General features: G+C 43.8%; 3 protein-coding genes across 9 annotated transcripts in view; 2 read left to right on the top strand and 1 right to left on the bottom strand.

Annotated features, from left to right (window-relative positions):
* The window catches only part of EFCAB14 (EF-hand calcium binding domain 14), a 35626-nt gene extending 14968 nt beyond the window's left edge, over positions 1 to 20658 (top strand). Inside the window, exons 4-11 of one of the 2 annotated variants that reach the window (XM_057709827.1) lie at positions 1439 to 1537; positions 5352 to 5462; positions 7813 to 7917; positions 10761 to 10847; positions 12487 to 12549; positions 13029 to 13140; positions 14165 to 14290; positions 17084 to 20658. In XM_057709827.1, the coding sequence (XP_057565810.1) occupies positions 1439 to 1537; positions 5352 to 5462; positions 7813 to 7917; positions 10761 to 10847; positions 12487 to 12549; positions 13029 to 13140; positions 14165 to 14290; positions 17084 to 17259 (879 nt within the window). In that variant the 3' untranslated portion in view covers positions 17260 to 20658. The remainder of the gene's footprint in view (positions 1 to 1438; positions 1538 to 5351; positions 5463 to 7812; positions 7918 to 10760; positions 10848 to 12486; positions 12550 to 13028; positions 13141 to 14164; positions 14291 to 17083) is intronic. The other variant, XM_057709835.1, reaches the window with a different exon arrangement.
* Positions 20659 to 21768: 1110 nt separating this feature from the next.
* Positions 21769 to 23241, bottom strand: TEX38 (testis expressed 38). The gene is made up of 2 exons (XM_057709896.1): positions 23145 to 23241; positions 21769 to 22505 (listed from the first exon to the last, which is right to left on the bottom strand). The coding sequence occupies exons 1-2, from the start codon at positions 23179 to 23181 to the stop codon at positions 21898 to 21900; spliced, it is 645 nt and encodes a 214-aa protein (XP_057565879.1). The 5' UTR covers positions 23182 to 23241; the 3' UTR covers positions 21769 to 21897.
* A 3482-nt stretch (positions 23242 to 26723) lies between these two features.
* The window catches only part of ATPAF1 (ATP synthase mitochondrial F1 complex assembly factor 1), a 38248-nt gene continuing 37751 nt past the window's right edge, over positions 26724 to 27220 (top strand). For all 6 annotated transcript variants that reach the window (XM_057709861.1, XM_057709847.1, XM_057709877.1 and 3 more), the window contains exon 1: positions 26724 to 27117. In XM_057709861.1, coding sequence (XP_057565844.1) covers positions 26792 to 27117 — 326 coding nt within the window. In that variant the 5' untranslated portion in view covers positions 26724 to 26791. The remainder of the gene's footprint in view (positions 27118 to 27220) is intronic.

Genomic DNA, 27220 nt, shown 5'->3' with positions numbered 1-27220 from the left:
AAGAATAAGGGGTCAAGTTTACTTTGTCTTGTATCCATCTGATGCCTGCTACAGGGTTAGGCATGTCACAAGTGCCCAGAAACTTTCGTGGTTACTCTCTGAGGCCACTCTGAATATAATTGCTATTGGTAGATCTGTGTCCTCATCCTAGAATTCGGGACAGGAAAGCAGTGTGGAACTAAGTTTCGAGCCACATTGCAAGGTTGTTAGCATATGATCTCTACAGCCTGAAACTGAGTATTACACGGGTTCCCCAGTCCTCATTCAAGAGAGAAGTCCAGCTATTTAGAATTTTACCCCTAAATGACAGAAGGGAAGATGCATTTTACTTTGATTCAATTCCTATTTTAATACATTCAGTATATCAGTCAGCCAGCAAGTCATTGGGTATTTATTGAGCCCCTTCAGGGTACAAAGTAGTGCTTTGGTTGAGCTATTGAGTTTGAAATATTAATCACATTGTTAAACCAAAACTAAATCCCCAAGTAGTTGAAAGTGCCATTCAAGTTGTCAGGGTTCAGTTCCTGTCGACTGTATTTTGTGATGATGGGCTTTTACTTTATAATATATGTTCCCACTTGGGCAGGAACAAAAGTTCAGTAAATAAGTGAGGTGGTATTTTTTACCAAAGTGAAATCCTTCAGAGGTCCTTGATCACTTGCTTTCTTCCTGTCCAGTTGTTGAAGGATTGTGTTGCAATCACTGCATCATTTGGGTAATTTGAGATTTTTGGATCTTGTAGCTGCCAGGAGTGAGGTAAAGAATAATGCCTGGGGACTTCCCTGGTGGCACAGTGGTTAAGAATCCACCTGCCAATGCAGGGAACATGGGTTCAGTCCCTGGGCCGGGAAGATACCATATGTCACGGAGCAACTAAGCCCATGCAACACAACAACTGAGCCTGCACTCTAGAGCCTGCAAGCCACAACTACTGAGCCCACAAGCCACAGCTACTGAGCCCATGCACTGCAACTACTGAAGCCCACATGATCTAGGGCCCAAGTGCAACAACTACTGAGCCCAAGTGCTGCAACTACTAAAGCCTGCATGCCTAGAGCCCATGCTTCGCAACAAGAGAAGCCACCACACTAAGAAGAGTAGCCCCCACTCACCACAACTAGAGAAAAGCCCACGTACAGCAACAAAACCCAACACACACCCCCAAAAAAGAATAATGCCTCCCTTTCCCTCTTTGGCACTGGTATTTAAATTGGTCAGGGAGGGAAGGGGTATTACTGCCACCTCCCACATCTCAGGTCTGTCCAAGGTACTCTGCAGAGTTCCTCTACTCCTGTGAGCTGACCAGGCAGAACGTCTAGATCGCAGAATCGCATGATATCCAAAGGTGCCTTGACATCATCATCAACTATAGCGTGTATGAAGGGAGGATTCGTTCTACAAATTCTGTTTTCATTGTTTACTACTCATTTCCTTTCAGATTTCTCTGCTGACTTCTGCAGTAAACCACCTCAAAGCCAATGTCAAGTCAGCTGCAGACTTAATTAGCCTGCCTGCCACTGTAGAGGGACTTCAGAAGGTAAGTGCTGTGTATGGGCACTGAAGTTAACCTACTATAATTCTAGCTTCTTACAAATTTTCTTTTAAAGGCTGGCATTTGAAATCAGCTACTCCAAGAGGACAGTAAGAGAGTTCAAGACATCTCTGTTTTGGTCTGGTTAGTTAGGCCTTTAGTTTGCAGCAGGTGACTTTAGCTATGGTTTCTGTGGGTTCACACCTTTTTATTTGGCTTTCTGAGTCCCAGGATTGCTTTGCTGGGACTCCTGTGTTAACATGTGTGGGTTTGCTTTTCATTTCTTGCCTTTTCAGTTCATCATCCACAGTGTCTTTATGAAAGCAGAGCAGTTGTACATGAGAGTTGCTCTAAATTGCTATTATTTTCCATGATCGAGAAAGAGAGGGGTTTTTTTGTTTGTTTTCATTGGTTTTGTTTTTTAAAAAAAGATAATTTGGGGAAGTGCAAAATAAAAATTCAGGATATAATAAGTGTTGGCAAGGATGTGGAGCAAAGGAAACTTCAAACACTCCTGCTGGGAGTATAAATTGGTAAAAAGCATTTTGGAAAACAATGTATATTATTTTATAAAAGTATAGGGGTGCACCCTCTAAGCAAATCCTCTTAGGTATATACCCTGGACTCTAGGGCCTAGGCAAACAGTACTTCAGAATTTTTGTTTGCTTGATCCCTAGGGTTCAGGCCTAGACTAGGAGGCAGTAACCAACCAGATGAAGAATATGTAGGGATCTGTAGAACTGGGTGGGCAGAGTGGGTAGGGAATGGAAGGAAAAGAGGGTGCCTAATGGGCACACAAGGAACAGGAGGCCCAGCAGCAGGAAGTAGAAGAAGGGGTCCTGGAGCAGGGAACCCCAAACAATTGGGTATCAAATCTAGAATCTTCAGCTTTTGTTTTTTAATTTTTTTAATTTTTTTTCTTATTTATGTATTTATTTATTTGGCTGCATTGGGTCTTCGTTGCTGCACGTGGGTTTATCTAGTTGTGGCAAGTGGGGGCTACTCTTCGTTGCAGTGCGAGGGCTTCTCAGTGCTGTGGCTTCGCTGGTTGTGGAGCACGGGCTCTAAGCGCATGGGCTTCAGTAGTTGTGGCTCACAGTCTCGCTAGTTGTGGTGCATGGGCTTAGTTGCTCCACGGCATGTGGGATCTTCCCGGACACGGGATGGAGCCCAAGTCCCCTGCATTGGCAGGCAGATTCTTAAACACTACGCCACCAGGGAAGTCCCTAGGATCTTTGACTTTTAAAAGTCAGTGTGTGCTGAGTTTGATTTGATTGTATACCAGGCTCTATAAACATATAAATTGTTTCCATGAAGGAGTGAGAAATTCCTAAGCCAGAAACAAAACTTGTTATTTTATAGCCACACCATCTGTGTGTGCTCAGTCTCTATAGTCTGCTGTTTGTCCAATATGGTCATCTGCTTACAATTTAAAAAAAAAAAGTAGGGACAACCTTGATGAGGCCAGACTCTTTTTGCCATCATTCCCAAGGGCCAAGTGGGAAAAAGGTAGGCCTCTGTAGCCTTTAATACAGAAGCAGCTCTGGCAGTCTTGCATTCAAAAAGGAAATTGGTTTCTTCTTGCATTCATTAGTTCAGTAAATATTTGTGGGGCTTCTTCCAGTTTGTGCCAGGCACTTTGCAGTTGGCGAGAATACTAGTTTCAGGGTTTTGCTCTAGAGTTCACATGGCTCTGTCAGCTGCTTCCTTAAAAAAAAATCTTAAACAAGAGCTTACTATCTTTCTGCATCCTGATGGGCTCATACATCCAGCCAGGGAGGATTCTCTAACAGTGGATGTCTTTGAATGCTCGTAGCTTCTGTAACAACAGAGCTTGCATGGATAACATCCCAGCTTAGAGACTTCCAGCCAGTGTGTTGTCTCTTTGCAAATCTGTGCGTTTATAATGTCAGGCACTACTTTTATTACAAGTGGCTCAGTTTTGAAGTGGTAGGTCATCTCAGAAAATCTAACTTCAATGTATCTCATGTAATTTTTTTTTTAATGTTGAAAATGTCATTTCTTTTTCTCTTGGATTCTTGGCTATTAGTATAATAAAAACACCCTTCGTTAAAAATACTAATGGAACACTATAAAATTGTCAGTATATCTTAATGAAAGATCAAAACCTACCAAAGTAGTAACACTCTTTTGGTTTTGGATGTTCCCTTAGGACAAGGCTTTTTTATTTTTTTTAATTTATTTATTTATGTATTGGCTGCATAGGGTCTTCATTGCTGCTCACAGGCTTTCTCTAGTTGTGGCGAGCAGGGGCTACTCTCCATTGTGGTGTGCGGGCTCCTCATTGCGGTGGCTTCTCTTGTTGTGGAGCACAGGCTGTAGGCATGTGGGCTTCAGTAGTTGTGGCACATGGGCTCAATAGTTGTGTCTCACGGGCTCTAGAGCAAAGGCTCAATAGTTGTAGCACACAGGCTTAGTTGCTCCACGGCATGTGGGATCTTCCTAGAGCAGGGGTCAAACCCATGTCCCCTGCATTGGCAGGCGGATTCTCAACCACTGTGCCATCTAGCAAATCCCAGGACAAGCCTTTTTTAAAAAATGGTTTCTGAATTATATTCCTAAGTCCCCAGTCCACCTGGGCTCCTCAGACCTAATGAAAGCAAGTAAGCTACTACCCGCATCTAATTCCACTCAGTAGTTACTGTTGGGATTCTAAAGCAGAAGAACACATGCTGCCAAATGGAGTTTTCCCTTCATCCCTGCAGTGCTGGGTTTCCCAAAGCCAAAAATGGTTCCACCCGTTTTTACTCAGAAGTCATCATTTGCTCCTGAGACTGGCAGTCTACAGTGTTAGCTCTGGCCATCTGCCTGCAGGGCCTGATAGAGGCAGTTTGTGGGAGAACTTTATCTACGGATCCCAGATTCATAAACTAGTTTTTATTTTTTTGTCTTTTTTTGAAGGAAAGATCTGGCTTTCCTCTATGAAAATTGCGTGTGTATATATGTATACATGTAGTTTCTGGTTACCTGTGTCAATATAAGCTACATGGAATTCATAGTTTGAAGATACTTGAAATAATCCACCATTAGGTCAGTGTTTAATGTAAAATCACGACATACCACTACACTGCCACTAGAGTGGCTAACATTGAACAGATTGAGGATACCAGTATTGATAAGGAGATGGAGGAAAAAAGTTAAGCACACGTGTACCTTGTGATCAGCCATTCACCTCCTAGGTATTGTGATGATCAGCAAGCATATGGTGAAGGGAGATGAAAGTGTATGCCCACATGAAGGCTTGTATGTGAATATTCCTAGCAGCTTTCTTTGTAATAGTCAAATGTTGAAAACAACCTAAATGCCCATCAGTCAACAGGTCAGGAGATAAACTGTGATGTATCCATACCATGGAATGCTGCTCAACAACCTGCTGAGTAGCTACAACATGCATAAATCTCAGAATAAATATGCTACATGAAGGAAGCCATAGGAAAAGGAAAAAAAGTGCATGCTCACTCTACTTACATAAGATTCTAGGGCATGTAAACTGATGTATATAGGTATAGATAGACAGATAGTGATACATATATATGGTGATAGAAAGTGGATCAGTGGTTGCCTGGGAACAGGGAGGGAAGAATTACAAAGGGGCATGAGGAAACTTGGGGGTGAGGGATGTTTATTATCTTGATTGTGGTAATGGTTTCACGTGTATCTGTGTGTGTGTGTGTGAGAACTTATCAAGTTATACATTTTAAATATGTGCAGTTTATTGTTTATCAATTACATCTTAGTAAAGCTATTAAAAAATTTTTAAACGGAAAAAACACTGACCCTACTACACGTTTCTGTTCAGAGCGTAGCTTCCATTGGCAACACTTTAAACAGCGTCCATCTTGCTGTGGAGGCAATACAGAAGACTGTGGACGAACACAAGAAAACCATGGAGTTACTGCAGAGTAATATGGTATGGAAATCTACAAATGCTATAGAAAGTCAGCATATTCCTGCGTACCCTTTGCTGTGTAATCGTGTGATACCAACTTTCCACTTACCTAAACAGACCTCACTAGGCATCTTTTTAAAACATACGATAAGGAGTGTTGATTGATTTTTCTACTATATGTAAATTGAGGTAGATAGGATTAAAAGCTGAGTCTTTTGCAAACATGGTAGAGGAGATACAGCACTAAGACACCATCCTTAGAGTGGAATGGGTAGGAAGGAAAATGGAAAGGAAGGAAAGGGGAGTGGGGAAGTGTCGTATTTATTGCTACATAACAAATCGCCCTAAAACTTAGTGGCTTAAAACAACAGTTTATTAATATTCTCACTGTTCTGTGGATCAGGAGTTTGGGCAGCGCTCTTAGACTGTGGAATGATTAGAGGCCAAGCAAAGAGGAGCTCCAGGGGATGAAAGCCCATCTTGGGTGTTCTAGCTTCAGCCAGTCTCCCAGTCGAATACAGCCACATCTGTGACCTCAATCCTATGCCATATGGAACAGGACGCCACTCCACCCCCACTGAACCCAGTCAGCCCACAGAATTATGAGAAATAATAAACTTGTTTTAAGCTACGAAGTTTGGGGATGATTTTAAGGTTTTTTTGGGTGTGGACCATTTTTAAAGTCTTTATTAAATTTGTTACAGTGTTGCTTCTGTTTTATGCCTTGGTTATTTGGCCCTGAGGCATGTGGGATCCTAGCTCCCCCAGCAGGGATTGAACCTGCACTGCCTGCATTGGAAGGCAAAGTCTTAACCACCAGACCGCCAGGGAAGTCCCTGAAGATGATTTGTTATACAGCAACAGATAACTGAGACAGAAGCAAACCCCTACAGTGCTCAGGAATTGTTTTCAAACATCTCTTAATGCCATGCAGATGTAAGCTGTCTGCAATCATTCAGAGGCCTTAATTAATCTCCAAATGGATACTCTGCTCCATGAAAGATTTATGAAGGGTGAAAAAGGATGACACAGCCCTCGCTGTCCTGCTGGAGAGATGAGTGATACATATGTGAAATTAGGACAGTTCAAGGCATGCAAAAATTCCCTAACTTCTCTACCAATTTCTAGATCTGCCCTACATGCTCCTTTCAAGCTTTCGAGTTTCTAGTTTAAACTGGGCAGTTTGTACCAAGGAGACCTGAGCTATATTAGAGCTCTAGGAAGGGGGGTTTTTCATTTCTTCAGATCAAGTACTCCTCACTTTTATTTAGTGGGGCTGACCCAGAGGAAAAAGCCTTAATCTAGGTACCCATACACCCTAGATTCTAATTCCAATTCTGCCACTGAATAACTGTGATCTGTAATATTAAAGACCCCTCAACAGTTTTATTATTGTTATTATTATTATTATTATTATTATTATTATTATTATTATTATTTTAATATCTTAAGCATTTTCTCGAAGTAGTTATTTTCTAAAATACTTTTTACTAACTCAAAAATTCATACTTTTAGACCCATGGGGCTTTTCTTTTTTTTTCCTCCTCCTCTCCTCCTTGTTTCTTTATTGTTACCATTTGTTTCCTATAAAAGCAGTTGACAAATATCTAGGATTTCAGATTTCAAGGAAAAGTATTTTGACCAGTTGCATTCTATTATCCTTAAAGCTGCATCTTTTAAACTTCCATGGTTGCCAGTGGTAATCCTCCTACTGAATCAGCTATACAGAGCTTTTCCATTAGATGGAAAAGTGTATGTACATAAACTTGTTATAGTTCAGTCTCTGCAAAGAGAGACTTGAGCAGTGGGAAGGGGATGAGAAAGGAAGGGTAACCCTCAAACATAACTCTTGGCATGTGCTGTACAAACTGAAAAACTAATAACGTGCATGATTGGTTGGTTACTGTGCTCAATGCCCAAAGCCAGTGGTTCCTTGACTGGCTGTTCTTTGAACATGCAGATCTCTTTACTCCTGGGGAAATGATGACACTAACCAGATTCAGACTGAGTTGGTCCTGGGACATTCAGTGGTTCTGTAGTTTCTCTGGGAGTACAGGTAATGGGGAGAGGAGGCATGGTTTCTAGGGAGCTCATTCCATTCAGAGACTGAGAAATAGAGGACCTCAGTTCCCTGACATAGTCCAGGTGCTTCTGGTCCAGCCCAGGCTTTAGGCTGGGCATCTCCAGAAGTACCTGGTGTCCTCAGGTCTAGCACAGGACTGACTGGTCACACTAAGGCTCCTGGGAAATGATTGTTGATTAATCTGTGGATGCCCCCGTGAGAAGCTGGGATGTTCCAGGTCCATCCCTGATGGATAAGTAGACTTAATTATTCCTTATTGCGTATACCAACGTTCATTCCTGTTAACAGAATCAGCACGCCTTAGAGGAGACCAGTGGAAGCAACCAGGTCATTCCATCACCTTCAGCTACATCTGAACTTGACAGTAAAACCCACAGTGAGAATTTGAAACAGGTACTTTTGTCTCTGGCGTAACTCTCTGTGACCACAGTGAACTCTGGAGGCGGCCTGAGTAGTGTAGGTTCAGTGTTGTCCCTCAGCAGGCATCTCGTGCACACATTTGCCTGCCTGAGAGCTGAGCAGAGAAGCGGTGTGTGTGGCTCAGTCCGGGATCCAGCATGCTGCCTGTGTCTTCTTTGGCACTCTGCTTTTTTTCCCTGCATGTCGATCAGTGGAGTAAATTCCTTTTCATATCCTGAAAGTCATAGAGTGACCAGATTATCTGAAACTGTTTTTGAAAAATAGCGATCTGGGCAAGTTAAAGATGGGTGGATAGCGAGTGATTCAAAGTGATGGCTATTTTGAGTCATAGTAAATACTAAGAACATTAGAAAGCATATTCTTGAAAATCAAGATTTTCTAAAGGCTAAAGACCAGGGGAGGGAAAAGGATATTGAGTTTAGAATCACATTAAAGAGAATAAAAGAAGTCTTCACTAAGACGAATTCCTGTCCTGAGTTTAATGCCTTTTAAAGCCTATAGTCATCATTCCTTTTTAAATAGCAATCAGTCCTGGAGAATGTCAATAAAAATAATTGAATCTTATACTAAATAATGCACTACCTGTTATGGTTTTGCTACATGAGCCAATTCAGTAATTGGTATTGTTCCTACGGTAGTTTTGTTCTGACAAATTAGGTTAATGAGCATTTCAGTTAATAACCCAGCAAGTTTTCTCGCCAGCAGGTGAGGTAAACATTGGGAAATCAATTCCCAAGCTCTCAGCTTTCTGGGACCAGAGAGTGAATCATGTTGGTAGTCTCTTCCCTCTTTCCCTCTCCTGTCTAACTGAGGTCAGACAATCCCAGAGGGAGTAAACTGGGAGCAATTCGGAGTGGAGGGACAAAACAGAGACAGACAATCAATGGTCTAGAGCAGGAAAAGGAGTTTATTTCAGTAGCTTGACATAATAATGGTTGTTCAGTGCTGCTGGCCTGCTTGTCTAGTATGTCTTTAGCTGGATTCCACAACTTGATTTATTTTCACTCCAGGATATCCTGTACCTCCACAACTTTTTAGAGGAGGTAAACAGTGTCCTAGTGGGGTAGCAGAGACAGAATGATCTTAAACTCGAGGGGATGAATGAAACAGTCAGTAATCTTACCCAGAGAGTCAGCTTGATAGAAAGAGATCTGGTTGCTATGAGCAAGGTAGAAAAGCGAGCGAACCTGTCTTTCAGCATGGTAAGCCGCTTCACACCTTTTATGGCATGTTCTGTGTTGCAGTGTGTTTTGTCTGTACATGGATGACATTCCACAACCTTTTCAGACACCGACTTCTGGCATACTTGAGAGGCTTCACATTTGTGTTGCGCTTAATCCTTGTCTCCTTTAATCCTTACGCTAGCTCTGTGATGTGAATGGCACAGACGGTGTAGTCCTGATTCGGAAGGGAGATGTAGAGAGGTTCAGTTGCTTGCCAAGCCTCACCACAAGTTGTTGGCAGAGATGACAAGCTTCCTTTTATGTTCCCGGTGACTCATATGGTAGGGAAGCTCTGGCACATATTTCCAAGGGAGGTCTTCTGGATCTTTTCTTTTTTAAGTTATTAGGGGTGGGAGCAGTGACAGTAACTAGAGAATCTTTTGTCGTTTCTTTAAGCCCAAACTAGGCTTTTAGACTTGTCCTATTTCATCTGCATATGAGGAGGATCCCCTTGCAGATAATGTGTGGAAAGCTATTTGACACATCAGGTCAGACCAGCTCCTCCCCTTAAGAGATCATTGAGTCCATCCTCTCATTTTACATAAGAGGAACCTGAGTGATGTACTAATACTAAGTCACTGATGCTGAGAGACCATAAGCTTTACTGGTTTTCATGTTATTGCAGATAAAATGCGGTGGTTTTTTTAATCACCTTTCACATATACATTGTTCTGGAATCCATGAATGTTATTTTTTAATAGCTGCAAGCCCCACCCTTAAAGATTTCATACAGCAAAGACATAGGCATATAGAAATGGGAACCAAATACAGGAAATTGTACTGTAAATCAAGTAACTGCCAAAGCTGGAAGCAAGCCCACAAGTAAAGTCAAGCTCCAGCACATAGGAAGCAGCCTTTGAACTGGCTCTGCTGCAGTGGAGCCTTGGCAAGTTGCCTGGCCTTGGCTTTGAGAGTAGAGTAAGAGGACCTGTTCCTCCTCCTCCTTTACAGAGGTGTGTAATTTACTACAAAGCTGTAGAGATTAAAGGAGCCTTATTTTTAAAAGCCCTTTTGAACTTGGCTTAACTAAGTACAGTAGAGGCTAGGAATTTTGGATGATTTGATGAGTATTAGGCCTTGAAGGTTGATTTTCAAGGCTTACTGTGAAAACCCACCAGCCCCAAAACTCCCCATACTGTCCCTTCCCTCCACCCCCCACTCGGTTTTTCTCCAAAAGAGGAAATTGTGAATAGTACCATCTGTTCTACTGTGTCTTCCAACGGCATCATATCCAGCACAGTTTGGGGTAAAGTTCTCTCGCCTTTTATACTTTAAAGTTTCTGCAGAAACTAGAAGGACTAGTTTCAGCTTTTTCTCTGAGGGCTTTCTCCCTCACTCCTCTCATTCTCCTGCTGGTTTTCTGTTGAAAGTGTTCTGAGACCCTTTATTTTTTTTATTTATTTTTTAATTTTTATTGGAGTATAGTTGATTTACAATGTTGTCTTAGTTTCAGGTGTACAGCAAAGTGAATCAGTTATACATCGAGACCCTTTAAACAAGTTTGTCCAGTTTGTTTTAAAAAGTGCTAGATGTTGTTTAAGTTTTAATGATTTCCTTTAATCTTCTCTTGTTTTATTCCTTTTACCCTTTAAGATGAATGATAGAGCTGCCACTCTGAAGAGAGAGTCTTTACATCAAGTGACCAACAGAATAGAGTCAGTAAAATCCCAGAGCATAAAGGTAAATAATAGTAGCTTTCTCTGAAGTAAGAATAAATGCATGCACATCTGCTTCTTTCTCAAAAGGAGCACTTTGGTCTTTTTTTGCTGAAACTTCAAGACAAAGTAATTAGTTAATTAATATATTGGTAAATAAGCAAATATTTTATCAGGCAGGAGCTGGTGTGACCACAGTGTGCAGGATAAACACGTGACACCTATTCTGGTGGAGCTCAAAGTCCATCAGTCAGAAGATCATTAACACATAATCGAGCAGATAATCAGGAGTATGATAAGTGCTGCAAAAGAAAAGTATAGGGTATGACAGAGCGTTAACAGAGAACAGGAAGGCTTCCCTAAGGAAGTGACTTTTAAGCTAACACAGTAAGTTATCGGTACTAATGATGGGGAACAGAGGCATGGATAATCTAAAAATGGTGTCTAAACTAAAAATTATTTCTTATTTTTAAGATTACAGACTCTTGGAGGGCAGGGGTGGAAGGGGAAAAAAAAAGATTGCAGTCTCAATATATACATAGTCCCTTTAAGCTTCAGCCTGTTCCCTTCACCTTGCACCTGCCCTGTTTTTGTTCTTCCCAGACATATTGTCAGGATAAGACAAGCAATCTGTGATGTGCTTTGATATCCCAGAAAGAAAGTTTGTTTTCAGCATTCTCTGTGATTAGAGTACTGTTTAATATTATAAGATCTGGGCTAAAATAAAGGAAAAGCCAGAAAGATTGTGACCGAGTGACTGAAATATCATTTCAGATGCACATTGCATTCGATAAGCTCAAGGATGTAAGCTTCATAGGAAATGAACTTGGAAATGAACTGTATGTCAGGCAGATTTCAATGTAACGCTTTACATCTATACTTGTTCGTAACAGTTTTGTTTTGTCTAGATAAAAATCACATATATTAAGATTTTAGTGCTTTATAAGCTACGCTTTTGTTGAGTTTTCTAACTGCTGCTACCCCCCCCCAAAACAAATTGTTTTTAACATTACCTAGAGAATGACAAGAAAAATTTAAGATCCAGGCAAAAATATTTGAGCACAAAAAAGTAACAGGTGGTTACTATTGGAAAATGGTAGTGATTTCAGCACCAGTTCAGATTTTGACAGTAAATACCAGAATAAAATAGAGCTAGGACACATTTTTGCCTGAATTTTTTGGCTTTACTTTGTGACACTTTGTGTTTTTAACATTACCCCAATATCTTAGTCCCTTTGTCCTACCTCATCTAAGAATCCAAAAGAAATGTAATTTCTCTTTGCCATAAATTATTCAAGCATTTAGTACCTAGTTCTAGCTATATACATCCATATTTTAGCTCCCTAAATAAACAAGAGTGATCTACTATATAGTAACTATTAGGGTAGAATAAGGATAGGAAAGAAATAAGTAAATATACAGAGTAAAAGAAATGTGTAATGGTCGATATTCTAACTAAACATAGGTTCAGGACTTTTCACACTAGCCTATGCAATTAGAGACTGATCTCACAGAAACCAGACTTCTCTCTTTTTATAATTAATTGTATTTTTTAGATGCTACTGTATCACCTGGGAATAAGGCAGGATAGGAGGAAAAAAATTTTTTACAGAATCAAGTAAGGCCTCGAATTAGAAATCATATCTCCTTTATGTTCCTAACAGTTCCTGCCACCAGTTGAATCATTGCCATGGCAGGAGAGAAGGAAGATCAGGGAAATACTTGAGGTTTGCTTGCTTTTTTTTTTTTTTTTTAAGATGATAAGACATAAAGCTCTGCCTAAAACAATCTAGTCACAAGGTGAAGTAAACTATTCAGGAAAACTATTTAGTTAGTATGAAATAGTACCTCGAAAACGATATCCTACCCATTTAGGAAATGGGTGTCACAACAGCACCTGAGCAAGCCTACGTTTCCTTTACTGCTGACACATGCATGCCTTCCCCGTCACCAGATGCACACAGCGAATCAGATCATCTGTAACATAATGTTCCCTTAATGGTCTAGGCTCAAATCCAGCCAGGCCCTCATCAACCCTGAGGACTGAAGATATCTCTAGTAATTGTTGCTTGACTCCTTCATTGCCTTCAGAGGGAGCCTACTTGGGGTCAAGCACTACAGGCTAAATAGTCTTTGAGAATATTGTGAAGAATCAGATGCGGTCTTCCGTCCACCTTAAACCTTCTGTGATCTTTGTTTTGGACAGAAAGAAGATAGTTCAGATTCTCAGGTATCCAAGCTCAGAGAGAAACTGCAGCTGATCAGTGCTCTCACAAACAAACCTGAGAGCAGCAGGCCTCCAGAGACTGCTGATGAAGGTGAGCTATTCAGGGTCGGCTTCTGAATATTTCACGCAGGCTTGGGCAGCTCGCCTCCCACACAGAGAGTGGAGAAAGGTGTTCCAGCAGGACTGATGGCACTGAGTGAGTGATGCCCGAGCGCACCGAGATGAAGCTGCTGCACTTTGCTTTCATTTAGAAAAAGCCCATTTTGCACATGATTTGTACTCCAGTCTATTAAGGAAAGAATGGGTAATGTTTAGCTGGAAATAGACTTCTCCATGCTGTCTGCATCCAATTATAGGCAAAAACATTACTGTCATAGCGTGTATTAAACCAGCCCTAAATGTTGTTTACGGGAGTCTTCATTTCTGTAAGTGCATAAAATTTACTTAAAAATAAATATTAGTCCTTCTGAAAAACCATTAACAAATAACAATGGCATCATTGGGTTGGAAGGGCCTTTGGCTTTAGGCAGGGCCGTAACCTAATCAGTATTAGCAGAGGCATTAACCTCTGCTGGTGCTGCTCTATGAGGATGTAACCAAGGCACTAGATTATGTTGGTTTTGACCCCTATCCCCCACAAGTATTTTTCATTTTGGGGAAAAGCAATACAACTTCTCTTATTCTCTTTTAAGTGGGAGACAAAGTACAGTGGGAGGCCTTGCCCTAACACTGTGCTACATAATCGTATGTAGCACTCTTTCAGCACCAGCTGGTCTGTGACACATACCCCCAGATCGGGCTCCTCATAGCACAGCTCCTAGGATGTCAAATACCCAGTGCTTTTCTCACTTGCAGCTTGAACTCTCAACCCTAAACATGTGTAATGCTAACCTGTACTACAAGAGCATCTGGTGGGACCACTGCTGATTGATCTTCACTTATCCACAAAACATCTCAGTCCATCTCTTTACCTTCATGTAGTCACTATGCTACTTAATTCTTGGCTGTTTCTCTTCAATTAAGTAAATATGAAATTGCCCTAAAAGGTGACCTTCAATACTAGTTTAATTTGGTGTCAGATCAGTAATACTAAAACCGTATATTGTTTGTTACAGAGCAAGTTCAGAGTTCCACATCAAAGCCATCAGCATTGCCAAAATTCCCGCGATCCCTTGGAGGCCAGATTGAGAAAGCTGCCCAGCTAAGACCTGTCTCCCTGCCAGGAATTTCTAGCACTGAAGGTAAATTTTTATATTATGGAGTGATAGAGGAAATGCTCAAAGTTATAAGTGTCTGATTTTTTTAACTTGTAAGATAAAGAATATCTAGCATTGATTGAGCACTTCCTGTGGGCCAGATGCTTGATATGCATTGTATCATATAATCCTGATAACAGTCCTGGGACCATCAGTATTCATGTATGATACCCATTTTACTGATAGGAAAACTGCCTAAGTCCACACAGCAAATAATTGGTTGAGGCAAAATTCACAGCAAGGCAGTTAGACACCAAAGTTTGCACTCTTAACCACACTGCACTATGTTATCTCTCTATGAACATGTGTTAGAGTCTTCATTCATTCAATGAGTGCCTAGTTAGACCCAGTGTAAGCAGTAAGAATACAGAATCAGAATCAGGCCCACTTTCCTCATGGATATAACAGTCTAGTGGAGAAGACAGACAAGCAAGCACAATACTGTGAGATTAGCAAAATAAAGTAAAAGTTGACCCTATTTGTCAGAGCCCTCCAAAAATGAGGGGTCCTTTGGCTGAAAATCAGCAAGATGAATGTTAATAGGAAGGATATGATTCACAGAGAAATGTGCTTGCCTCGCTTCCAGCCATGTGTTCCATCCCTCTTTGTGGTGTTTGGTCTCCTGATTTTGCACTTGCTAACTGCCTGGAAAATCACCTATTCCTGTCATCCTACCTCTGCCTGGCTCTGCACCTCAGTTTAGATACCTTTCCACCAGGAAACATTTTCTTACCTCCCAGGCCTGAATTAGGCTCCTCCTGCATATGCATTCATAATGTCTTATGTTTGCACAGGTCACTCTGTTGTAATTTTCTGGGGAGCTATAATATTTAACTTCACTCCCAGCCCCTGGCCTAGTGCCTGGTACATGTGAATATTTGTTCAGTGAATGAATTGTCTACAGGCTACAATTAATGCCTACAGCATAGAAGCCTTAAATTTATATGGTCATTTAAATGCAAGTCCTTTTTTCCCTGTCCCCCTTTTTTGTTTGTTTGTCTCTATTTTCTGGAGAGACAAGACAGTGTTAAGTTGTGTTTATTGGCAACACAAGTTGCCTCCTCCTACTCTTCATTATTACATCAAGAATATGTGAGAATAAAAGGAGAAAAGACTGTTAGAGCAGTTTAAGAAATAGCCGTCCTGACATTTATACTTTAATTCCTAACATAGGCCTTACACACTTTCAAATGACTACATTTTTGAAATGACCTGACGCAGCAATCAGATTTTTATTTGAATACTGCTAGAGAGTGCATAGCACGTTCTAGAAACTCGTGCCCCGTGTACACACACACAAACATTTTCCAGCTAGCCACTTGGTGGCAGGCATTGGGAACAAGTGTCTCACTGCTTTTCTGGCTTTTCAGAGAGCTTTTGAGACTTTATATAGCTGCTTTGCTGGAGCTCTCTTAGGACTGAAAGTAGGGACTTACGCAAAAGCTTGTCTACAAAGTTGCTTGACAGTACTGTCCTCTGGTGTTAGAGACTGAATCTACTAAGTCATTCAGTGGGGACACATTCAAGCCCTTTTTAAACATTATGTAGGGGCTTCCCTGGTGGCACAGTGGTTAAGAATCCACCTGCCAATGCAGGGGACACGGGTTCAATCCCTGGGCTGGGAAGACCCCACATGCCGCAGAGCGGCTAATCCCGTGCTCCACAACTACTGAAGGCTGCATGCCTAGAGCCCGTGTTCCCCAACTAGAGAAGCCACTGCAATGAGAAGCCCGCGTGCTGCAACAAAGAGTGGCCCCTGCTCTCCACAACTAGAGAAAGCCTGTGTGCAGCAGTGAAGACCCAGCACAGCCAAAAATTAATAAATAATAAAATTAATCTTTTAAAAAAAAAAGTTATGTAAACAGTCGGCCTCCCTAGGTATTCATAGTAGGGCCCTCTCTTGGGTGGGGGGGTGGGGTCAGTCTCTGAGAGAGAACAGTCACACCTTGTTATCCCCCTACCCCCAGCCCTCGAAACCACTAATCTCTCAACCACGGTTTCTTTGGATTTGCCTATTCTGGGCATTTCATATAAGTGGAATCATATAATATGTGGTCTTATGTATACTTCTTTCTTTCAACATGCTCCTTTCACTTACCATAATGTTTTCAAGGTTTATGTGTGTTGTGGCATGCAGCAATATTTCATTCCTTTTTATGACTGAATAATATTCCATCCTATGGATATACTACGTTGTGTTTATCCTTTCATTGGTTGATGGACATTTGGGTTGTTTACATTTTGTGGCTATTAGGAACAATGAAGCTATGAACGTGTGTACAGCTTTTTGGGTACACACATGTTTTCATTTCTCTTGAGTATATACCCTGGGAATGGAATTGCTGGGTTATATAATCACTATTAAACTGACAGTGTGCTGTATGTAGTCTGTTTTATAGGATAGCAGAGCTCCTATCAGTTAGCTTTTTAGACTTCGGCAGTCCTTTCCACCTCGTCAACATAAGAATAAAATCTGGAAAATCTAAAAGAAAGGCCCTGAACAGAGTGAAAGCCAATCCATTCACTTCTCCTATGATTATTTGTCACTGCTCCTATTTTGAGAGGATAGTGCCCTACAGTATTCCTCTCATTCTTAAAGGATCAAGAATTAGTCTTTCAGATTTAGTGAGATCTTAAATTTTACCTTCTGAGAACAAAGTCTGCAAAGTAGCTTTTCTTTTAGTGCTTTAAATTCAGTTGAGACTACTTTTTAAACTGTTAACTAAATTTAGCTGTGCATATAGGCATATACATATTTTTTGTCATTTTTTTTAACAGATCTTCAGGATTTATTCCATAAAACTGGCCAGGATGTGGATGGGAAGCTGACCTACCAGGAAATCTGGGACTCCTTAGATTCTGCTGTGCCAGAACCAGAGCATTTGAGAGAGTTTGATTCTGATGGAGATGGAAGATACTCATTCTTGGAGCTAAGAGTAGCTTTAGGTGTCTAGCCTCATCAGGCTTATTTTAGAAATGGATGTATGCCCTGGACTACCTAATATCTACTCAGCTAACAAAGACAACCCTTTTACCGTCAACCCTCCAGTCCTCCAAACTACAGTAGCAGACACATTGCCACCTTTTAACTTGTTTGAAAAAGCTATATAAAAGTTATTTTTTTAAAAAAGAAGACCATTTTACTTATATGATATTCAGAAATCTATGATTTCCTGAAACCAGTAAGATCTTAATTTTAAAATTGCCAGAAAAAAAGTCAAGCCCTCTTTTTTTCTCTTTCCTTTTTTTGAGGAGGGGAGACCTTATCTTTTAAAACTGGAAAATGTGTACATAGAGAGAATAAGCCACCTTTTATATTTCACATAAATTTGCCTTAAATTAGCTGCACTTTATACAGACTCAGAAAATGTCTTTCCTTTAACAAATAGACCTTTTCTATTTGTAAATATTTAAAATGAAAGAGTGCGCGTATTTTGTGAGAAGTAGGAAGAATGGTTTGAAACAGGACGTGAACAAATGACTTCTTATTAAAAACTGCTAATCTGATAGCAGCTTGAAGCTATGTCCCCATCTCCTTAAGATATCTTCTTTAGGTGCTGCCATGGGGTTTGGCCTGGTGCTGGGGGAATAGATTTAGGGAGTGGACACTGTGGGGACAGTGCTGCCTCCAGGCTCAGGAAAGTAAGATTCTGGCTCTTTGTTCTGTCCTTTCAGCTAATCCCAACCTGTGAACCAGAGAAGTCTTGATGGGGATTTTCTCTCTTTTAATCCTGTTTCAGGGTTTATGAGATAAAAAGTTAGCCAGTGGGAGCTAAACCCCCCTAAGTGAACTAGGTTATCTTCCCCCACCTACCCACTCAAGTCTACCTTTAACCTCTAGCTGACTTTCACCTCTGATACTGTCTCCATTCTGAATGGCAAGGCTGCAGTCCCTCGGCCCCTGCCTCAGCCTGGCTGCTCAGGAACTATAGAGGAAAGCTCTGCCTCTAGCTTTGATCCAGGAAACTTCTTGAGATTTTACCTGGGGGCTAACCAAGAACCTAATGTGTTCCTCTGTGGGCTAAGGCCAAAAAAGTTGTGAAATGAAACACCTGAACTCATATTAGGTTTCTTTACAATTACAGCTCAGAAATAGCTAGAGGCTTTCTGTCCAGGGGATGCCAGACACAGCAGGCAGGCCTAGAGCAGGGGGCTTCACCTGTTGGCAATAAATCTAATGCAAGCAAGTGCGATACTTCTCCCTTTAAATACTTATGTAGTCCTGGTACTAAAGGTTCCCGGACCGGAAGGAATTATTCCTCACCTATGTTAATCTTAGAAGCAATCTTTGGGCAACACAAAAGGAAAACTCTGCAAAACTTAACTGTGCTGTAGGCCAAGTCAGGGAGAAAATAGAGGAGCTTTCAGACTTCTTTAGTAGAGCTTGTTTCCATTTTAATTTTGTCCAAGTTGCCCTGTTAGCCATGGATGCAGTCAAGTACCCTTAAATATTTAAGGGCTGGTTTCTTTTTTCTTTATATGATGTTCAGCTTGGTGTTGGGTAACCTTGGTTTTTTTCTAGAAATATTAAAATTTGTTTAAAGCGGGAATTCTTTTCCCACGAATGTGTCTGCTTACCTCATTATGGCTCATGCTTCTCTCTCTCTCTCTCTCAAACAATTCCTTTGCCTATCTGTGCTACTTTCTTGGAAAGGTTTAAATATAGTATAAAATTAGCCTGGCACTTTAGGTAACTCGAAGATAACTTACTCTTCTGGCTGCCTTTCATGCCCCGCCCCTTTTTAATATATATACCCTTGCAGATTTTGTAACAACCAAATAAAATTCTAGCAATAAATTGAATTATACTGCTATATTTGTATATACTGTACCATAAATAGTATGTCTGTACCTGGAAGGTATTTTTTTGAGAACTGATTTATATGAAATATACTTGAGGGTAATGTAGCTTGTCCTTTTTAGTTTCAAATTCTTATTCATAGGCAAATACTTTGAGGACACCTTAACTCTTTGTATGTACTTTTCTTTTGCATCAGCTGTGTTTTTTAGTTTATCCTGTGTTCTTCCCACCTCAAGCTTGTCTGCCTGCTGTCATCCCTGAACCAGGTGGGTAGTCCCATCTTCTCCCCTACCAAATTTGGCAGAGGTGTTCCTGCTACTCTCAGACCTGTGAAAACCCTTGTCACACCACCTGGGAAAGTGCCAAATCTCCCAGGCAGAACTAGGGCATCTTGAGCTCCTTTGTTCTAAGTCAAGCATATTCATTGGCTTAAAAAAAGAATTCCCATAAGCCTATATCGTTCAGTATTAGAGATTTTTATCTGAACGTTGTCTTAACTTATCCAGCCTATGACTTGTGTTGATCTGTAATCAAGCCTCACCTGCCGTACCTCAGCCCTGAGAGGAAGGCTGGGTAGTAGCAGTGAGTTTGGCTTTGATTTTCATTTCAAATGCTTTTACTTTTTCACTCTGGCAGCTTCTACTGCTGCTTTCCTAAGTTACCCAAAGCATGGCTCCTTGGTCCTGTTTTTCTTTCACCTTCAATCTGGTATAATGTTTACCTAGAGAGCCTTCCCCATAAATCAGAGAGGCAATATATTATAGGAAGAGAAGAACCACAAGAAGAGAGAACCTGGTTTAGGCATGACTGTAGTGTCGTCTTTTTTTTTTTTTTTTTTTTTATTTTGGCACACGGGCTTAGTTGCTCCGTGGCATGTGGGATCTTCCTGGAGCTGGGATCGAACCTGTGACCTCTGCAATGTCAGGCGGATTCTTAACCACTGCGCCACCTAGGAAGCCCATGTAGTGTCGTCTTAAAGGCAGAGAAGGGCCTGGCGCTTAGGATTGTGTCTGATACAGCACAGCTGGAGAGTGGACACCCTTCGCCTGCTGCTTTCCCTTCCTTTGGCGTTCCCCCTCACTTTATGTTGCTGGACGTAACCCCATCTCCCAGCCCCCCACCACCGCCCCCCACGCTGGTCTTGATGGTCACAGTTGAAGATTTTGACTGCGATGGGCTCATACTCATAATGACCTGCTGTTGCGTTGTTTTTAGTGACAGCTTTTGTTTGCTACACACCTCATTGATTTGCTTACCAACACCAGTTAGATGTGGTCCCCTCTTTCATATCCAAACCAGAACTCATTTGGGTATTCCTGAGACTTCATAGAGCGTGTATTGTTTGTTATACGAACCTAACCTACCTTGTTGTTTTCTCATATTAAGAAATGTAAATCTACTTTGCTTTAGCAGAGCTATTTTGATAATGTTTAAGCAATTTTGGTTCTATTTAGGGAGCGAATTCAAGATTTCCATCACGTGATTTGGACTTTGCTAATTTCATATCAGTAATAAAATCATTTTAATTTAAATAAAACATGTCTTTTTTCTCTCACTGTGTCTGTGATGAAAGGCTTACCCCTCCACCTCCCCCAGCCCCCAATTACTAAGAAAAAAATCTTCTTTGATCACTATTTTTATGGACTCTTTCTTCCTTTTGAATGCAAAACCTCAGATGGTGGACAGAAAGTAATGTTGAAGAATCTGCCTGAAGAAACAAGACTGATTTGGCATCTGCAGGGTGGGAGGGGGCAGGGTGAGGGAAGAGTGAGCCCCTGCCTCTGTATCAACCAGAGAAGTTCCACTTAGGCCTGTTTTTTGAGATTCAATATTAAGAGCATGTTTACAAGAAATAATCACAATGTCAGGAAAAAAAAAGGAAAGAGGCTTGAAATCCGTTGCAAGATAAGGGTCATATAAGGAGGGAGCTGGGGCTTTTTTCACACACAGAAAAAAAATTTTTAATTAGCTCTACATGATTGCTAGATTCTAGGATTATACACACATACACAATCTGGGTGGCCTTTCAGGAAAGACTTAGATATAAAGCTTAGCTCATTTAAAAATATGGTAAGATGATTTTCTCATTTCCAAAGTGACAGGGAAAATTTTATATCCTGGAGCAGAGCTGGGTTTTCTTATCTTCGAACTGGGACCAAATAGCCAGTAGTATCTTTGTCTCTCCTTTTAGAATTGTTTCTAGAAAATACAAAAATTATCTGTTTGGCAGCGTCCTTGTATTAGAAATACTGTAGACACAACCACATAACACAATACATCTTAGATGTTAACAAAGAATGCAGTTCAAGCAGCAGTGCGATGTGGCTCATGGGTTTCATACTGACTTGTTTTGGCCACTACAAATCACCAGCACTCATGCATCCTCAGTGGCTATCACTCTTGTCGCAACTGTGCTTAATGTCCCACAGAATGGCAGTGCCTTTGGGTACCTAGCCTGGGGTCTGGCACACGATTTTGTTCTTAAATACTGGATAGAAGGATGTTGAGCGCATCACAAGTACTGGTCCAGCGTATATCTCCACAGCCAACCCTCAGTTCCCATTGGTATTGGTGAGACTCTGACCTTCAGCTTGGTTTGCAAAATGCTCCCATTAGACATTGCCCTCCTAACAGCAAATGAGACACAAGGGAGCCTTGGACTTTTTTAAATCTTTCATTATGTGACATCTAGATAGGCCTTGGCCTCTGTGTCAATACCAGCTCCCTTAGGTCAGCTCCATTTCCTGATCAGACCCTGATACCTTCAGTTCCCATTCTCAATGAGAGGAGGCTACAATTCTGAAGCAAAGGGCTTGGCATTTAAGCAGTGGTCCCCATGGGCCAGTGTGGGGAGGGAATGGAAGTGGACATTCCTTTCAGGACAGATGGCCAAAGGGTAGGAGACCGAGTGGTTTAGCATCGGGGGTAGATTACACAGGGAGAGGGCAAAGGGCACCTCCTGAAAGATGAGAAGCGGGAGTGGGGAGCTGGCCTGGGGCTGCAGCACTGGGGAAGGTGGGGGCTGCTGTGGGACCAGCTGCGCTGCAGGTTGCAGGGGGCTGGGGGCCTGCACCTTGGGGCTGCTGTCTTGAGCAGCATAGCTCCTGCTCTCAGGGATGTCCAACTCCCACGGGTGGTCTGAATTCTGGGTGTCCGTCTCAGTCTTGGTGGCAGCAGGGGGAGGGCTAGTGTTGATGGCGGTGTTCATGCCATAGTGCCGTCGCTTGTTCATCCAGTACAACAGCGGGCTGTAGGTGAACGTGGCTGCTCGCATCACCTCCACCCACTCCTGGGCACGCTTTTCCCGCCGCAGGTTCTTCCTCCAGTGCAGAAAGAGAATGCAGCCGCCTGTTACCACAGAACACAGCCCCAGGAATCCAAAGTACAGTGACACCCACACTAAGGAAGGCAATAAGAAAAAAAAGCAAGCTGGCTGATAGCAGTAGCTTGGGGTCTCAGCTGTTTCTCATTCCTCTCCTTAGCCCCTTCACCAATCATTCCCTCCACTTAACCACGCTCTCCACCCCTTCCTTTTCCCCTCACTGATTTGCCTTGCCATTCTTTTATTCAGTCAAAGCAGGATTTCCAGGATTTAAGAGGCCACCTCTAGCCCTTCACAGATAAGGAAAGCTAGGTCTAGAGGGGCATGACCTGCCCAGGCTTACTCAAGCCTCTGGTTCCCAATCCTGGCCCCATCCAATCCATCAGAATAAGAAGCCTCACTGAAGGCAAAGCCCATCAAGAAAGTAAAAGTTTACCCATAGACGGGACACAATGTCCCATCCCATTCCACCACACCCCTAACCATTCAGCTGTGATGGTCCTGGAATATTTGTGGTACCCCCTCTAGGTGGGCAGAGAGACATGGTCTTTGCCATCAAGAAATCCTTAGTTTCCTAGAGGAAACCCTGTCCTAAACTCAGCACTCTAGCACGTAGGCAGCCATCACCCCCATGCATGTAAAAGTTCTTCCCTGTGTGTCCCCAAGCCTAAGGGCACAAAGCAAGGGTCAGGGATTTGGGGAGGGAGCACATTTACCACCAGGGAGGCTGAGGTCCTCCCTTTGGGAATCCATAAGGTCAAACCTTGGTACCCAGCTGACGGCTCTGGGGAGAAGGAGCTAACCTACCCATCTGTCTAGCCAATAGGAGTCCCCAGAATGTCCAGACCCCATTGTTCCCTAAAGGCGGGTCACTGAGTTCTGAACACTGAGCATCCAGGGGCAGCGTTCGTGAAGCCTAATGGAAGGAAGGGACTCTACCAGTGATGTTCCCTAGTCACAGTGAATCTCTACTGCTGCTACCAGGGACTGACCCACCCTCTGAATTGTCGGCCCTCTACCCCTGACCCACAGAGCAGCCCCCAGGAAAGGGCCCTAGGTCCCTCGGGGGCTTATCATGTCCCTAGGCTTTAAGGAACAGTTGATGGAGACTTGTCCCAAATGGGGACTGGGGCCGGGAGCACCTAGAGCAGTGGGTCTCCTATGACCTCAAGTCTTCTATGACCAAGTCGTCAGGAGACAACCCACTCAAGGGAACTACATGGTCAACACCACCTTCCTTGGTTCTTATGAGGTCTCTTTTGTTTCATTATCTTCCTTCAACAAGTGTTGGCAAGTGCTTCCGGGGCATCAGGCCCTGTGGGAGCTCCCCACCAGCCGGCTCTACATCTCTTTCCAGCCTCACCTTCCTCCCATCCTTCACACACCTCTCCCTTCCGACCAGGCCAGACCCCGTCACAGACCCTGCTTCTGCACATCTCTGGAGCGTTGCTCACACTTCTCCTCCATCTGGGAGTGCCCCTCCCCACCCCCACCCCCCTGCACCGAACCCCTGCTTATGCTTCAGGCTCAGCTCAGCACTCCCTGCTCTGTGACACACAGCTGTTTCAGTCGGCTTCCCAGAATCACACCATCTCCAGTCTGAAGGCACTTTAAGAGTTGTCTAGTCCAACTCCCAGCACCTGCTTGAGCTCTAGAGGCAGATCTCCCCTCCTCAGCACGAATTGCCGGGGAATTGTTTGGGTTAGGGCCTTACTCATACCTCCTGAGGCAGCTTGATCCATGTATGGCCAGCTCAGTTAGAAAGGCCTCCCCTAACTAAGCCCACGTCAGCCTCCCTGTAGGCTGCAGCACTAGGCCTAGCTCAGCTTCTTAGCACTATCTAATTACTTCCCTCTTTAAGCCCCTAGCATGGGACTCAGGGCAATAATGAACACAGATTTCTCTCCAGGTTTCACTTACTCTGGGCTCTCCTCATTGGCTCCTGCTTTTCAATCTCCTTTGCTAGTTTCTCCTCTTTTCCCTGATCTCTAAATGTCAGGTGCCCTAGGGCTCAGTCCTCAGCCCTCTATCCACATTCATTCCCTCAGTGATCTCACCCAGACTCATGGCTTAAATAGCATATCTGCACTGTCAACTTTCAACACCAGCCCAGACCATCCTCAGGATTTTAGACTCATACACCCAAGAGCCTGGCTGATATCCCTCCTCGACAGACTATTAAGTTATCTCAAATTACCACGTCCAAAACCAAACTCCTGATGCTCCATCCTCCAAAACCTACTCCAGCCTTCCTCCTCTCTGTAAATGGCAACTCCCTACCTCCAGTTGTTCAGGGCCCAAACCTGACAGTCACCCTTAGCGCCCCTCATTCTCTCACACCCACGTTCACTCCAGTAGCAAAATCTTTAGGCTTTGCTTTCAAAACATGCCCAGAACCTGACCACTTATCCATCACGATCACCTTACTACAAGTGCTGCCCTCTCTAACCTGGTCTCCCTTTAACAATTAACCATCCCCATTTGCTTGGAACTGAGGGAGTTTCCAGGACACAGGACTTTTGATGCTAAAATCACGAAAATCCCAGGTAAACTAGGACAAATTGGTCACCCTTGGGAGAGCCTGCACGCCCTGTAGTCCACCAGCAGTTGGAATGAACCTTTTTCTTTTTTGGCCCACACTCCACATCATGTGGGATCTTCCTGGAGCAGGGATGGAACCCGTGTCCTCTGCATTGGCAGGTGGATTCTTAACCACTGTGCCACCTAGGAAGTCCAGAATGAGCCTTTTTAAAAGTTGCACTTCTCTACTCAGAACACACAGTGACTCCCCATCTCACTCAGATTTAACCAAAGCCTACAAAGCCCTGAGCGAATGAACTCCCTCTCCCCATGCTTCCTTCGCACAATAACCTCCTTGCTGTTCCACAAGAAGGGCAAGCATGCTCCTGCATCAAGGCCTTTGCACTTGCTGTTCCATCTGGAAGGCTCTTCCCCCAGATATCCACACAGACCACACCTCATTTCCTTCAGGCTTCTGCTCAAGTGTCCGCTTATCTCTGTTTCTCTTAGCCTGCTTTGTTTTTTGCATAACATGTATTATCACCTAACATTATGTATGTATGTATGTATGTATGTATGTTTACTTATTGTCTCACCCCACTAGAATGTAAGCTCCATGACTTAATGTAAACAAGGAAATAAATACCTAAGAATTTCAGGCAGTCTTAACTGCTCTGAAGAAAATAAAATAAGGTAGTGGGATAAAGAATATAAAGCAATGGGGGTGCATCAAGAAAAGTTCCTTCGAAGTGCTGACTTGTGAACTGAGCCCTAAATGATGAGGAGACAGCCACGTGCAAAGGGAGCAGCCAGCACAAGGATGCTAAGGCAGTACAGGCTGGCACACTTAAAGGACTTGCTAATCTCAGGGCTCACCACACTACTCTCAGCCCAGGCCAGGGCCTAGGGCCCAACTCCAAAGGTGTTGGTTGGACTGAGCAAAGTTGAAGGCACTGTCCCTGCCCCTGAGAGGTCCATCATTCAAGAGGGGTTTCTATCAGGTAAGGACCACACAGGAGGACTTTCATGAGGGCAGACTGACCAGTTGTCATCACAGGGGGCCTGCTCCAGCCCTGGCCCTGTGCTGGAAGCAGGTAAGACACAGGTGTTGATGTCACCATCCCTGACCCCAGGAGTTCACTCACACCTGGTTCTGGGGGTGAAGAAGACGGTGGCATTGGGTGGAGAGTGAGCATTCCAGGCATAAGGACTTGTCAAGGACAAATCCAGGTATCTCTTTGAGAGATGAGTAGTTCACTTTGGCTGGAGTTCAAGGTTGGTGTCGCAAAGCAGAGGAAGACAAGGCTTCGGAGGCAGCTGGTATCTTGAAAAGAATTCAGCCCTTGGACAAGTCTTGGACAAGTCTCTTAATGATTCTCAGCTTCACTTTCCTCGTCTGTAAAATGGGGATAAAACCTGCCTCACACCGTGTGAAGCAGGTAGTGTCCTGCTCATAGAAATGCTCAGTAAAGAGAAGCTGCTGCTGTGATTACAGCTGATGAAAGGGCCTTCGATGCTGAAGGACGACTACTCCAGCGTGTGCCTAAACAGTTTAAAAAGGGGCAAGCTCGGTGAGGACGAGCAGGCCCGAACTGCTTTCAAGAGGAGGCTTGGCGCGCAAAAGCTGCTGGTCGCAGACTCGGCGAGTAGTCGAGCTGGGGCGCTAGAGCTGCAGAGCGCGCGGGGCGGGGCGGGGCGGGGGCCGGGGGCGGGGCGGGGCGGGGCGGGGGCCGGGCAGGAGCGGCGAGCCCCCTGCCTCCCTCCGCCCCCTTCCCCGGAGCCCGGAACTTTGAGCGCGCGGAACCTAGCTGCTGGAGGGCGCGCGCGGCGGCCCCGGAGGGCGATGGAGCGGGCGCGCGGGCCTAGGGCCGAGGCCGACGCGCCTGCGGGGGAGGAGGAGGCGGGCTTGGCCATGGCTGCCGTGGTGGGGGCGGCGGGGGGCGCGGGCGCGGCCGTCCTGCAGGTGGCTGGCCTCTATCGCGGACTGTGCGCGGTGCGCAGCCGCGCGCTGGGCCTGGGGCTCGTGTCACCCGCGCAGCTGCGCGTGTTCCCGGTGCGCCGCGGCTCGGGCCGGCCCGCGGGGGTCGCCGACGGCAGCGGGGTCGGGAACGAGCTCGAGGCCAACCCCTTCTACGACCGCTACCGCGACAAGATCCAGCAGCTGCGCAGGTGCGGGCCCGGCCGGCGGCGGGCGGGGACGGGGGCGACGCGCGGCCCGCGCTTCTGGTGTCTCTGTATCTGGCGCTCGCAGCCCTTCCAGCAGCCCTGTCAG

Source organism: Hippopotamus amphibius, chromosome 1 (genome assembly GCF_030028045.1).
Source record: "Hippopotamus amphibius kiboko isolate mHipAmp2 chromosome 1, mHipAmp2.hap2, whole genome shotgun sequence".
Classification (NCBI taxonomy): domain Eukaryota; kingdom Metazoa; phylum Chordata; class Mammalia; order Artiodactyla; family Hippopotamidae; genus Hippopotamus; species Hippopotamus amphibius.
Note: the sequence above shows the minus strand (reverse complement) of the source record. Positions and strands in the feature narration are given on the sequence as shown.

Excerpts from the sequence above, each read along its gene's own strand:
- TEX38 (XM_057709896.1), bottom strand. The coding sequence starts at position 23,181 with ATGGATTCCCAAAGGGAGGACCTCAGCCTCCCTGGTG. Across the intron at positions 22,506-23,144 it reads GGACCTCAGCCTCCCTGGTG|TGTGGGTGTCACTGTACTTT; the intron begins GTAAATGTGCTC and ends TGCCTTCCTTAG.